The 15238-nt window shown below is 28.0% G+C and overlaps 1 protein-coding gene across 1 annotated transcript in view; it reads right to left on the minus strand.

Annotated features, from left to right (window-relative positions):
• LOC113387745 (TAR DNA-binding protein 43-like) overlaps window positions 1–8834 on the minus strand; it is a gene marked incomplete in the record, with an annotated part of 22859 nt that extends 14025 nt beyond the window's left edge. Inside the window, 2 exon segments of the mRNA XM_026625118.1 lie at window positions 2197–2460; window positions 8721–8834. Of these exon segments, the coding sequence (XP_026480903.1) occupies window positions 2197–2440 (244 nt within the window).
• Window positions 8835–15238: the final 6404 nt, after the last annotated feature.

The raw sequence follows: 15238 nt of genomic DNA on the forward strand, positions 1-15238 counted from the left end.
ATATATATATATATATATATATAAACGAAGTCTAGTAATCGGGCATAACATCAATAAAAACATGAATTTATTTAAAAATTTATCAAATAAATTGTCTGGACTGTAATTTAACTTACATAGGAAAAACGAGACAGAAATAATTCAAAAAATCCCAGACAAGTTAAAACAATGTTTGCGGACCACATTAATACTTTAAAACACATTAACCCGGCTGTACTATAATTCGAACAAAATTTATTTAAGGATCTTTCTTGACTATATTATCACAGATGGCGCAAGAAATTACATAATGACATATGTTAATAATAGGTATGCAAAACTTTTAGTTGAATTGCGCTCTATCTAAATGTTAATATTGAGAGCTAAAACTTTTAGAGAATTTTTTTTATTAATTTGAAAGCATTTGAGCCACTGGGATATTCGAAAGATATTCGAAAATGTCCATATTAAGGACCACCCTAATAAATAAATATATATAAATATACTAGCTAACCCGGCAAATGTTGTTTTGCCATAAAAAATCCGCCTAAATTGATATAAAATTAATAAAAGTGCCAAAAATCAAATATTTAATAGATTTGGACTCTGATTCTTTGACAAATAATTAAAAACTTGTTATAATTTTTAAAATTATTTGACATTTCATACTTCAAAAATTAATTCGCTCGCATCATAGTTTTTTGTTTATTATACTTTTGTCATGTCATATATGTCATTAAAATTTTCTTTCAAATATTATTCATTTGTTAATAAATTAACAATTATTTTAAGTCATCAATGAATAATTATATAATTGTTAAATTCATAAGTTTGGCTAAATCAACACAGGAATATTGTGGAAATAAATATTTTTTTACATAAAGATCTGATTTTTGACATTTGCATTTTATTTCAAATTAATTATAACTGTCAAAATATCTTCTTTTCGGTCAAAATTTAATATAATATGATATAATATTTAGTTTGTCTAGTTTGTTTTTGTCAGATTCCAATGATGCCCTCAGATTGTACTATTCCATTTAAGAGGTTACAATTTTCTGTAAGATTAGCATTTGCGATGACATTCAAAATATATCTTAACTGATATATTAATAATAATATTATATTTTAATTACACAAATTTCTTTGCACTCCGATAAATAATTCCAACGCATCATAGTGTTTTGTTTATTTTAATTTTGTTTATGTCAATTTTTTTTTAAATTAAAGAATAAATTAAATTTTAGTCTAAATCAACGCAGTATCTTTATCTAAATATACAATTTTTTATATAAATATCTGATTTTTTTACATTTGCATTTAATTTGAAAATCGTGAATGTCAATTATATATATCCAATATGCACTAAATTTATAAATGTTAAAATATTTCCTTTTTTGTCGAAAATTAATATAATATGATATAATTTATTTTTCAATAGTGTTTTGTATTTATAATTTGTTGGCAATATTGCCTATAACATAACTTGGAATAATTAATGTATATTTGCTTCTTATTGAAGTCGTTGAAAATTCAATTTTTTTGAACTGTCAAAATTTTGTCTATGATTAATTTTAAATTCAATACGTCGCTTTTTTATTGTGCCTTCTGATTTATAAGGTTTTAATGAAGTTTTGGTATCCGAAATAATTGGTAAGCTAATCAAATAAATATAAATTATAAATCTATTTATCTAATTATTTTCATAAATATTGACAAATGACATTTCGCTTTTTTTCATGTCAACATTTATTTAAATTTGTAAACATTGATTTTTAATTAGATTTAAAACTATAAACAATGATTTTGAATATAACATTTCATCTAATTCGGATATAAATACTGGATATATCTATAAATGTACATGCTTTTGAATTTTATTTTTTGATTTTTTTTTTTCAAAAATTATATATCGAAATTTCCTTAAATTTTGACATTTGTCATTTGTGTTTTTTTTTTTTTGGTCATTTTCTGTCAAAATTTTCAGAAATGCATAAAAATTATATATTTATGTTTCAAATTTCCTTTTCAAAATTTCCTATAACCTAAGTTGGATGTATATGCACACGGTGAGCCAATAAAATTTAAAATCGGTTCAGTAGTTTGGGCGTCCATCGCGAACCAACATCGTTACACGAGATTTATATATATATATATATATATATAATATATGTATATATATATATATATATATATATATCTTATTACTATTATTACCTTTAGGAAAGACACAAATGTAAGTCTCGTTATCCCATCCATCTGCCATAGGCGGATGCATGCATCCGTCGACCAATCGAACACCTCGAATAAATTTCGATTCAGAATGTCTGTACTTCAATCCACAAGAACCAGGGAACTGTGCTGTTAGCGTCGACAAAAGTAGTGTTCCATCTTCTTCAGTCGGAAGCTCAATGGGTTCATCCCCTTCGTCTTCAACCACGCAAACGTATTCAACAGGCATTCTCACCAGAAACACAACATCTGGGGAAGAAAATGGAATAGATACATGTTATAATAGAATTTAAAATCGGTTCAGTAGTTTAGACGTCCATCGCGGACCAACATCGTGACAAAGTTTGTATTTTCTTTGACAAACTCTAAAAAGATTTATCAAAACCCGAATAACCGTTTAGGAGAAGTATAGAATCATACACTCGTACAGAAGAATTTTATATATAAGATATAATATATCTTAATCGTTCATTAAATTAAAAAATTAAAATTTTCTTTGACAAACTCTAGAAAGATTTATCAAAATCCGAATAACCGTTTAGGAGAAGTATCGAATCATACACTTTATATATAAAATATATCTTATATATAAAGTTTTTCTGTACCAGTGTATGTGTTGATACTTTTCCTAAAGGGTTATTCGGATTTTGATAAATCTTTTTAGAGTTTGTTAAGGAAATTTTTAATAATTTAATGAACGTTATAGTTAATTTATTTATATTGTAGAAATGAATGGCAAAAATTACAAAAAACCACCTATCATTGTTTGTCATTAAGGCAATTTGCTGGAACTTCCCGTACTGGAATGAAATGTTCTAAATTAACGGTTATTCGGATTTTGATAAATTTTTTTGAAGTTTGTCAAAGGAAATTTTAATTTTTTAATTTAATGAACGATAAAAATATAGTAATATTGTAAAATGGCAAATATTACAAAAAAAAACACTTATCATTGTTTGACATTAAGGCAATTTGCTTGAACTTTCCGTACTGGAATGAAATATTCGAAATAAACGGTTATTCGGATTTTGATAAATCTTTTTAGAGTTTGCCAAAAGAATTTTTTGATAATTTGATGAACGATATAGATAATTTAGTTATATTGTAAAAAAAACATCATTTTTGACATTAAGGCACATTTTGAAATTTTCGAAATAAACGGTTATTCGGATTATAATAAATCTTTTTAGAGTTTGTCAAAGGAAATATTTAAGATTTAATGAACGATAGAACTAAAGTAATATTGTAGAAATAAATGGCAAAAATTACAAAAAAACAAACATTATTTTTTAACATTAAAGCAAATTGCTGTAACTTCCCGTACTGGAATGAAATATTCGAAATAAACGGTTATTCGGATTTTGATAAACCTTTTCAGAGTTTGTTAAGGAAATTTTTATGATTTATTGAACGATGGAATTATAGTAATATTGTAGAAATGAATGGTAAAAATTACAAAAAACCACCTATTATTGTTTGACATTAAGGCAAATTGATAGAACTTCCCGTACTGGAATAAAATATTTAAAATAAACGGTTATTCGGATTTTGAAAATTCTTTCTAAAGTTTGTCAAAGGAAATGTTTAATAATTTAATGAACGTTATAATTAATTTAATTATATTGTAGAAATGAATGGCAAAAATTTCAAAAAACCACTTATCATTGTTTGACATTAAGGCAATTTGCTGGAACTTTCCGTACTGGAATGAAATATTCGAAATAAACGGTTATTCGGATTTTGATAAATCTTTTTAGAGTTTGTTAAGGAAATTTTTAATAATTTGATGAACGTTATAGTTAATTTAGTTATATTGTAAAAATGAATGGCAAAAATTACAAAAAACCACCTATCATTGTTTGACATTAAGGCAAATTGCTGGAACTTCCCATACTGGAATGAAATATTCGAAATAAACGGTTATTCGGATTTTGAAAAATCTTTTTAGAGATAGAACGATATAGATAATTTAGTTATATTGTAAAAAACCACCTATCATTTTTGACATTAAAGCACATTTTGAAATATTCGAAATAAACGGTTATTCGGATTTTGATAATTCTTTTTAGAGTTTGTCAAAAATAAATGGCAAAAATTACAAAAAACCACTTATCATTGTTTGAAATTAAGGCAAATTGCTGGAATTTCCCGTACTGGAATAAAATATTCGATGTAAACGGTTATTCGGATTTTGATAAATCTTTCTAGAGTTTGTTAAGGAAATTTTTAAGATTTAATGAACGATAGAACTATAGTAATATTGTAGAAATAAATGACAAAAACTACAAAAAACCACTTTTCATTGTTTGACATTGAAAGGAATTGCTAGAACTGTCAATTCACTTGAAATTTGAATTTTGCTGTAATTATGAGCCTAGATAATATTTGAATATAATACACAAGAAAAATGTCATATCTACATTATTATTGCCAAAATGCAGCTGAGATGTGCTCGAAATATGTGAATATGTAAATATGTAAATAATTATTTAAACTAATACAAAAAGTAAAAGTAATCTCAAAAAATCATGTCTGTACTCGAAAGTATAGCATGAACAAAAAAGAAGCTTGTAAATGATTCTTTTCTATACTCGAATATTTAAAGAAAAATATTACAAAAATATTACTAATAATCAATAGTATTATTCGTATCAACCTTATGTTCTCCACATATTTATAATCTTATAGAAATGAAATACATAGAACGTTATTTGTAAATTTTTTGGGAACCTAACCTTATTGACTAGTTCTTTGCTTATATATATATATATATATATATATATATATATATATATATATATATACAGACTTAATTATATATATGGACAAAATAACAGTGACCTTATTTGAAAATTGTTTAGTGTTAGTAACGTTTCCACGATTGTACATTTATAAAGAAGCTATAATCACAATTCTGTTAGACGTTAAATTTCATTATCACAGTAATCATTTCAAATGTGTAAATTGACTTTAATAGTTTATTTCGTGAGAGATTTTTGGTCATGTTCTTTTAAAACTTCATTGTTCATTTGTAATTATTTCTATTAAAATCAATAAATTTATGCCAGTTCTAGTGATTCTTATCAATTTTATTGCAATAATCAGTTAATTTAATTAATTATTCACTGTTGGACAAAATGACATACTTATATAATGCACAAAATTATTTTTTGCTATGTAAAAATTGAAAAAAAATATTTTTTACTATGTTGTAAGTTAGGTCAGTCTCTCCAAAGCCAAGAAAAAAGGTAATTGAAGCCTGTAAAATGTGTTTAGTAATGTAGTTTAGTCTAATTATTTCTAAAAACAAAGCAAAAGATCCACCGATGAAAAGAAAAGTCTTGTTCACTTTTGGGCAAAAGGATTTTGTACTATTTTGTCAGTTAGGTTAGTCCCTTCGAGGCCAAGAAAAATACAATTAAAACCTGTAAAATGTGATTGGGTTTTAATGTTTACTCTAAATACTTCTAAAAACAAAGCAAAAAATCCACCGGTGAAAACAAAAGTCTTGTTCACTTTTGGACAAAATGATTTTGTATATATATTACTACTATATATATTTGACTCTATAAAAAAAAACAATTTCAAATTTACATATTTAGAAATAAAGCATTGAAAATTATGATTTTCTAATGATTGTATCAGTTGAAAAAAAATGCTCTAAATCTTGATTCATGAAATGAATGAAATCCTCAGCGAAATAGTAAATAAAGTAACTTTGGGATATTCTTAGAACACAAAAATTCTGTGTATAGAAGCCCTTTTTTATATATTCTGTACATTGTATGTCATTTATGTCAGAAAATGCTCTGAGAAAGTGATACAAGAAAAATATGTGTCATACATTTGAGTAACACGTGTAGAATTTGGGGCTCCTTGTCAAAATAAAATGCCTGTGCACATTTTGTACTTTTTTGGGGCCTCCTTGGTTCAACACAGATGTTTTGTGTTTAAATCTAAAATTAAGGTTTCAGAAAGCCTTGGCAAAGTAAGATAAAATTCATCAGAATGTCTATGATATGTATTTCAGTAATACTTGAAAGTTAGGTTAGTCTCTTCGAGACCAAGGGAAAAGACAATTGAAACCTGTAAAAGGCGATTGGGTTTTAATGTTTACTCAAACTACTTTTAAAAACAAAGCAAACAATCCATCGGTGTAAAGAAAAGTTTTGTTCAATTTTGGACAAAATGATTTTGTACGATTTTGTCAGTTAGGTTAGTCTCTTCGAAGACAAGAAAAAGGTAATTTAAACCATGTAAAATGAAGAACCAAGGAAAAAGACAATTCCAACCTGTAAAATGTGATTGGGTTTTAATGTTTACTCAAACTACTTCTAAAAACAGACTAAAAGATTCGGTTAAAAGAAAAATCTTATTCACTTTTGGACAAAATGATTTCGTACAATATATTACTACTATATATTTTTGACTCTATAAAAAAAACACTTTCAAATTTACGTATTTAGAAATAAAGCATTGAAAATTATGATTTTCTAATGGTTGTATCAGTTGAAAAAAAACGCTCTAGGAATCTTGATTCATGAAATGAATGAAATCCTCAGCGAAATAGTAAATAAAGTAATTTTGGGGTATTCTTAGAACACAAAAATTCTGTGTACAGAAGCCCTTTTTTATATATTCTGTACATTGTATGTCATTTATGTCAGAAAATGCTCTGAGAAAATGATACAAGAAAAATATGTGTCATACATTTGAGTAACACGTGTAGAATTTGGGGCTCCTTGTCCAAATGAAATGAAATACCTGTGCACATTTTGTACTTTTTTTGGAGTCTTCTTGAAATTAACACAGATGTTTTGTGTTTAAATCTAAAATTAAGGTTTCAGAAAGCCTTGGCAAAGTAAGATAAAATTCATCAGAATGTCTATAATATGTATATCAGTAATACTTGTAAGTTAGGTTAGTCTCTTCGAAGCCAAGAAAAGACAATTATAACCTGTAAAATGTGTTTAGAAATGTAGTTTAGTCTAATTAGACCAAAAGATCCACCGGTCTAAAGAAAAGTCTTGTTCACTGGACAAAATGATTTTGTACTTTTTTGTCAGTTAGGTTAGTCTCTTCGAGGCCAAGAAAAAAGACAATTAAAACCTGTAAACTGTTATTATTTTATGGGTTTTTACAATTATTTATAAAAATTATATAAAATTGAAAAGGTAAGAGACTACCTTGTGGGCAGTGTAAAGATAATCCAGTATTACGAAAATGTAATAAATCTCAAACATTTTAATAACTCAATTTGATTGTGTATAATTTGTTATTAGTAAATTTTTATAAATTGCATTAAAATTTATGTGACTGTAACTTCTTTTAGAAACAAAGCAAAAGATCCACCGGTGGACAGAAAAGTCTTGTTCACTGGACAAAATGATTTTGTACTGTTTTGTCAGTTAGGTTAGTCCCTTCGAGGCCAAGGAAAAAGACAATTAAAACTTGTAAAATGTGATTGGGTTTTAATTTATACTCAAACTAGTCCTAAAAACAAAGCAAAAGATCCACCGGTAAGAAGAAAAGTTGGACAAAATGATTTTGTACTATTTTGTAAGTAAGGTTAGTACATTCGAAGATAAGAAAAATGAAAATTTTTGTTGACATTTCTGTAAAATGTTATTGGATTTTAATGTTTACTCAAACTACTTCTAAAAACAAAGCAAAAAATGCACCGGTGAAGAGAAAAGTCTTGGTCACTTTTGGACAGAATGATTTTGTACTATTTTGTCAGTTAGGTTAGTCCCTTCGAGGCAAAAAAAAAAAACAAAAAACAAAGCCTCTAGAAAATAATTGGCTTAAAATTTTACTCTAACTACAAATCAAAAGATCCACCAGTAAAAAGGATAGTTAAATTTATTGCAAAATCCTCTTTTTATGTTCTGATTCTGGTAAAGGTTCTTTACAATGTACAATTCGTTTCCTTTAGGCCAAAAGTGTCTTCTTAACAATTAGCATCTCAGTATGTCCTTAATTTATATGTCATTTTATCTGCACCATAAGAACAAAAAAGGTTTTTGTAATTATTTGCATTTTTCTTTAATAAACATGTTATTATAGTAGTATACTGGTAGTCGATGAATCTAAGTTGGTCTAAAACTAAAGTGACTGGTTATAATATCATGAAATATAAAAATATCATTAAAAAACTAAAGCATAATGTTATTTTGTCCATACTTTCCCTTTATATATATGTATATATGCCAATATATACACAAATTGATCATTTTGCAATTGTTTATAAAAATGTTGAACCTTTCAACCAAACAACAATGACAGAAAATTGTGTCAATTATCTATTACCCCCAAACCCTAAATAAAAACCTTCTGTTTATTTTCGTTTTACCCCATATAACTATTATAAGCAAATAAAATAATTCTATTCCCATTTTATATCATTGTGTGTTAAAAAAAACATTGACATATATACAAGTGACATTTGTGTTAAATTTTCAACACCACTTAATGCACGATTAATAAACCAACTAATGGATGATATTTACACAATTATTCCAATGAAATATTATAAACACTTTTGCATTTTTCACTTTTAGCTACACATTCACGATCAATAGGTTTTTTTACGATTTATTACACCAAGTCGTATATAGATGAACAAAATGGCGACATTTGATACAGAGACACTCTGGCGGTAATTAGGGTAACTATTGTTGGGCAGCGGTAAATTCGAATTTGAAATTGAAAAATGGAATGGAATGTTAAGTGAAAATATAAATGATAAATAAATAAATAAATAAATAATATATATATTTATATATATATATACTAGCTGGCCCGGCAAATGTTGCTTACTTTTAGTTTAAATAATATTTTTAGATTACTTTTAGTATAAAAAATATCTATTTTTTTATTTTTATTTATTTAACTGTGGGGATCAAGCAGGCTGGTCATGTTTGAGTAAAAACATTTGGACTTGTCATTTTATATTTTTTATATCAGAATATTTTATAATGAATAAAATTTATATATTTTTTATACGTTGGGAGTTTATAATTTAATATATTTTCATAATAATTACAACTCCCACAAAACAATAATATATTTAATGCAAGATATGTTTTTAAATTGCAAAAATAAACTAGTTATATATGGCATCATGTCTTAAGGCAAATTCTTGATATTTCCCGTACCAAATTGAAAATTTGTTTTACTTTCGATATTCAAACAAATTTTTTTTTGAAAATGAAAAAAAAAATTTTTGAAAGAAAATATTTTCTTCCCAAAAACGATCGTTTCGACAACACAAGCGGAAAGTTTTTTGAATCATTCAAATCGGACGCTTAGTTCACTCAAAAACTGTCATTTTTTGCACATTTAGCTCTGTATCTTCGAAATGGCGGAACCTGTCTTTTCCAAAAACTAATCACCTCTTCTCCCAATTATTACAAATTGAAAGTTTTTTAGATCATTAAAATCGGATGCCCCGTTCTCTTAAAAACACGATTTTTATTTTCTGCACTTTTTGCTCCGTATCTCCAAAACGGCTAGACCTGCCTTTGCCAAAAACTAATAAGCACATCTTTTTATAAATAGAAATCGAAAGCAAAAATGTTCAGAAACCTTTGAAACGTAGAAGATATGCAAACATTTTTAATTCGATTTTTCAAAAGTTTCAATTCAGCGATTTTTAGACAATTACAATAACTTACCCCACAAAAAATGTATATTTAATGGAATTCATATATATTATTTATATAAAAATAATTTATCAACAGATAGATTTTGTTTACTCAATTTTGCAATGTCAAATAAATGAACTACATTTGTTTTACAAAATTTGTATTCATTTTGTTTTTACATCAGCACAAAAATTTATTTAACACAAATGCATTTTTTCCAAATATTTTTAACGTAATTATCATTTCACTCTGCATATACAGAAAACAATAAATGTTTCAACAGGATCCCAAAAAAATTATAAAAGTAATCCAATCCAAATTTATGGACTGTACCGCAAGACCATACATTCAGAATATGTCATAGCAAACTATGATAGGTTCTAAGGGCATGGACATCAATCGGCTGCATCAATTGGAGAAGACAAGTATTACAATAAAATTTCCGAAATAAAGTTTACCCTTGTAGAACCAGAATCAATCGGCAGTAATGAACCAATTGATGGATGATCCAAAAAATATGACACCAGGAACTTGGTGAGCGTACACTCCAAATAAAGAAGTCCTAATAATCCATGAGAAACATTATCATAATGTTTGACCTACGTAGAACCAGAATCAGGATGGTATTGGGGTACCAAATTGATGGGTTCTCTGGAGAATAATCCAAAAAGTATGACACCAGAAACTTGGTGAGCATACACTCCAAATAAGGCAGTCCTAATAATCCACGAGAAACATCCTCTAATGGTGATCCTTGTAGAACCAGAATCAATTGGCAGTGACGAACCAAATTGATGGAGGATTATCCAAAAAATACTTCAGGAACATGGTGAAGACAAACTATGGCACACACCAAATGATCTTTTGTTTGTCTAATAATCGTCTAATGGTGATGCACGTGGAACCAGACTCAAGAAGAAATTATTTACCAAATTCATAGGTTCTCTGGTAGATGATCCAATATATGACAGCGGGAACTTGGTGAGGACAAACTATCGACTCGACTACGATGATTCATGCAGAACCAAAATCAAGAAGTAATCACTTACCAAATTCAAGGGTTCTCAAAAGTACAATCCAAAACCTGATTGGGTGAGCAAACTATCCTAGAAATCTGACTCCTTTGTTCCAAATGAAGAAGTACAACCACAACCACAAGAAGGTTTTCTGGTAGATTTTATAAGGGATCTTGGTACTTCTGGATGGAGCAGCCTTTGGTGTGGAGTTCAAAAGATTAAATTTGATTAGTTAAATTCACACTCATAGTAATTGGGTCCATCGAAGATTTAAGAAGACTTCATGTTTTAGGAATCAAATGAATATACTTCCTCGTTGGTTAGATGAATTCTTGCCTAACAATAATTGGATCCATCGAAGATTAAGGTTAAAAGACTTCATGTTTCAGGAATGAATATACTTCCTCGTTGATTTTATAAAGGATCTTGGTACCTCTGGATGGAGCAGCCTTTGATGTGAAATTTAGAAGATTAATTTTGATTAGATGAATTCTTTCCTGACGATAATTGTGTCCTTTAAGTAGATGGAAGTGGTTGGAAGTTTCCAAAATCTATTTGGAAGTAACAGGTTTTCCTTTTGTCGTCATCAATTGGCTATGTGGGGTAGCAAATTGATGGATATCTTTTTTATCTAAGACGGTTAACTGCAATGACAAGTGTCTTGGAAAACAACTGTTTTGTGAAGACTTCCAACAACCTAGATCTATTAAATAAACATTTTTACATTGGATATATTTTATGTAAATATAGTGAAGAATTATGTGTGAGTTTTTCTACCCTAGGGTATTCTACCCAAAAATTTCTAGTTTTATATTACTTCCATTGACTATTAATAGTCAATATAAATTTATATTTATACAATTTTTTATACATTAGAAAAGGACAAAAAAAGGAGAAAAGTACTATTAAATAAATTAACTGTATTTAATTTTTATGTATTTTTGAACCAGGAACTAAAAAATAATTTACCACAATTTTATTTGTATTTAATTTTATGTATTTGTTTTCGATAATAAATTTTATTCTTACCTATTGTTTTTTTATATCTGTGTTTTTTTAGCGGATTTAAATTTACAATTTGGAAAATTTTGGTTTCATTAAATTTTGTCTAAAATTTATTTTTTATAAAAATATTGATGACTTGTTAGCGTTCTTTTGTTTTTGTATAAAAATTACATGAGCACTTTAGATGAGGAAATTTAGGTTTATACATTTGTTTTTCACTTTGTGAGCATAAATTTAAACTAGGCTTGAGGAAAATTGCTGGAATTCCTGCAGCGTATAATGAAATGTTTGGGGAATATTAAATGTTTTCAAATATATTATTACAAATTCTGTAACTTTCATTATTTTTGCTATCTTGTTATATCTGACAATGAGCAAATCAAATGTAAATCATAAATCAATCAATTTATCTCCAGAACATTAACAATCATCATTTCATTTCGAATTCAATTTAAAAAAAAAAAATAGTTGCTTAACTGTGCTTAGCTTGCCGACATTTTCAAATTTTTTAATAGTTTTCACAAAATTGAAAAAGTGCTCCAGTACTAAACCCACTTGGGTAACATTTGTACCAGGGTGGCGATCAGACTGTGCTTAGCCTGAGTAATTTTTTGAATTTTTAATCCAAAATTACAAAATATTTTATGAAAAATAAAAAATATGAAATAATTTTTTATCCTCGAAAGCAATTGTTTTGTCAATACAAGCAGAAAGTTTTTTAGATCATTCAAATCGGACGCTTAGTTCTCTCAAAAACTCGATTTTTATTTTCGGCACTCTTTGCTCTGTATCTCCGTAACGGCTGGACCTGCCTTTGCCAAAAACTAATCAGCACATCTCCCTATCAATAGGGATCGAATGTTTTTTAAACCATTAAAATCGGTTGAACCTTGCGCCCGAAAACGTGAACGAAAAAATGTTCAGAAACTTTTAAAACGTAAAGGTATTTAAATTTTTGAGAGAACGGAGCATCCGATTTGAATAATATAAAAAAAATTAAATTTGTAATGATGAGAAGTGGTGATTGGATTTTGACAAAGACAGGTCTAGCCGTTTCGGAAATACCGAGCTAAATGTGCAAAAAATTGCTGTTTTTAAGAAAACTAAGCATCTGATTTGAATGATTCAAAACACTTTCTGCTTGTTTTGACTAAAAAAATTTATTTAATTTTTTTGTATATCGAAAATAATTATTTTAATTCTAGCTAAAGTTCTAAAGCACACTCATAAACTTTAAATAAATAATTTTAACTTAGTAATTCAGTTTATATAAATCTTATAAATATTCAACAATGTTACATTATTTATAATAATCTATTTGAAAACATTTAATATTCCTCGAATATTTCATTACGGTACGGGAAGTTCCAGCAATTTGCCTTGAGGCACGATGCCATACACCACTAATTTAAATTTTGTGCTCATAACAAATGTATAAAACCTAAATATCCTCATCCAAAGCGCCCATATAATTTTTATTCAAAAACAAAAGAAGGGCCATCAAGTCGTCAAAACACATTTATAAAAAATAAATTTTGGACAAAATTTAATCAAAACCAAATTGTAACCCAAATTTTCTAAATTGTACAGTTAAATCCGCTAAAAAAAACACACTGATACTAAAACCAATAGGTGAGAATAAAATTTATTATTAAAACAAATACATAAAAATTAAATACAAATAAAATTGTGGTAAATTATTTTTTAGTTCCTGGTTCAAAAATACATAAAAATTAAATACATTTAATTTATATAATAGTACTTTTCTCCTTTTTTTGTTCTTGTCTAATGTATAAAAAATTGTATAAATATAAATAGTCAATGGAAGTAATATCAAACTAGAAAATTTTTAGTAGAATACCCTAGGGTAGAAAAACTCACACATAATTCACTGTATTTACATAAAATGTATCCAATGTAAAATGTTTATTTAATAGTTCTAGGTTGTTGGAAGTCTTCACAAAACAGTTGTTTTCCAAGACACTTGTCATTGCATGTGTACTCTGCCTTAGACAAAAACAAGATGTTCATCAATTTGCTACCCCTAATAGCAAATTGATGACGACAAGAGGAAAACCTGTTACTTCCTATAGATTTTGTAAACTTCCAACCACTTCCATCGACTTAAAGGACACAATTATCGTCAGGAAAGAATTCTTCTAATCAAAATTAATCTTCTAAATTTCACACCAAGAGCTGCTCCACCCAGAAGTAGCAAGATCCTTTATAAAATCAACGATGAAGTATATTCATTTGCTTTCTGAGACATAAACCTAATCTTTGACGAACCCAAATTATTGTTAGGCAAGAATTCATCTAATCGAATATAATATTTTGCACTTTACACTAAAAGGGCTGCTCCATCCAGATGTACCAAGATTCTTTAAAAATCAACGAGGTGATATATTCATTCCAATATATTCGTTCCTGAAACATGAAGTCTTTTAACCTTAATCTTCGATGGACCCAATTATTGTTAGGCAAGAATTCATCTAAACAACGAGGAAGTATATTCATTTGATTCCTGAAACATGAAGTCTTCTAACCTTAATCTTTAATGGACCCAATTACTATGAGTGTGAATTCAACTAATCAAAGTTAATCTTTCGAACTCCACACCAAAGGCTGCTCCATCCAGAAGTACCAAGATCCCTTATAAAATCTACCAGAAACCTTCTTGTGGTTGTGGTTGTACTTCTTCATTTGGAACAAAGAAGTCAGGTTTCTAGGATAGTTTGCTCACCCAATCAGGTTTTGGATTGTACTTTTGAGAACCCTTGAATTTCGTACTTGATTACTTCTTGATTTTGGTTCTGCATGAATCATCGTAGTCGAGTCGATAGTTTGTGATCACGAAGTTCCTGGTGTCATATATTGGGTCATCTACCAGAGAACCCATCAATTTGGTAAATGATTTCTTCTTGAGTCTGGTTCAACGTGCATCACCATTAGACGATTATTAGACAAACAAAAGATCATTTGGTGTGTGCTATAGTTTGTCTTCACCATGTTCCTGATGTAATTTTCTGGATAATCCTCCATCAATTTGGTTCATCACTGCCAATTGATTCTGGTTCTACAAGGATCACCATTAGAAGTTGTTTTTCGTGGATTATTAGTACCATCAATTTGGTAAGTGACTACCTCCTGATTCTGGTTCTACAAGGGTCAACTTTATTCAGGAAATTTTATTGTATACTTGTCTTCTCCAATTGATGCAGCCGATGGATGTGTCCATGCCCTTAGATCCTATGATAGTTTGCTATGTCATTTTTGAATGTATATCTTGCGGTACACTTTAAAATTTGGATTGGATTACTTTTATAATTTTTTTCGGGATCCTATTGAAGAATTTATTGT

The sequence above is a fragment of the Ctenocephalides felis genome, unplaced genomic scaffold, assembly GCF_003426905.1.
Source record: "Ctenocephalides felis isolate EL2017-DRISC unplaced genomic scaffold, ASM342690v1 CF-g0.4_SCAFFOLD_03572, whole genome shotgun sequence".
Lineage (NCBI taxonomy): Eukaryota > Metazoa > Arthropoda > Insecta > Siphonaptera > Pulicidae > Ctenocephalides > Ctenocephalides felis.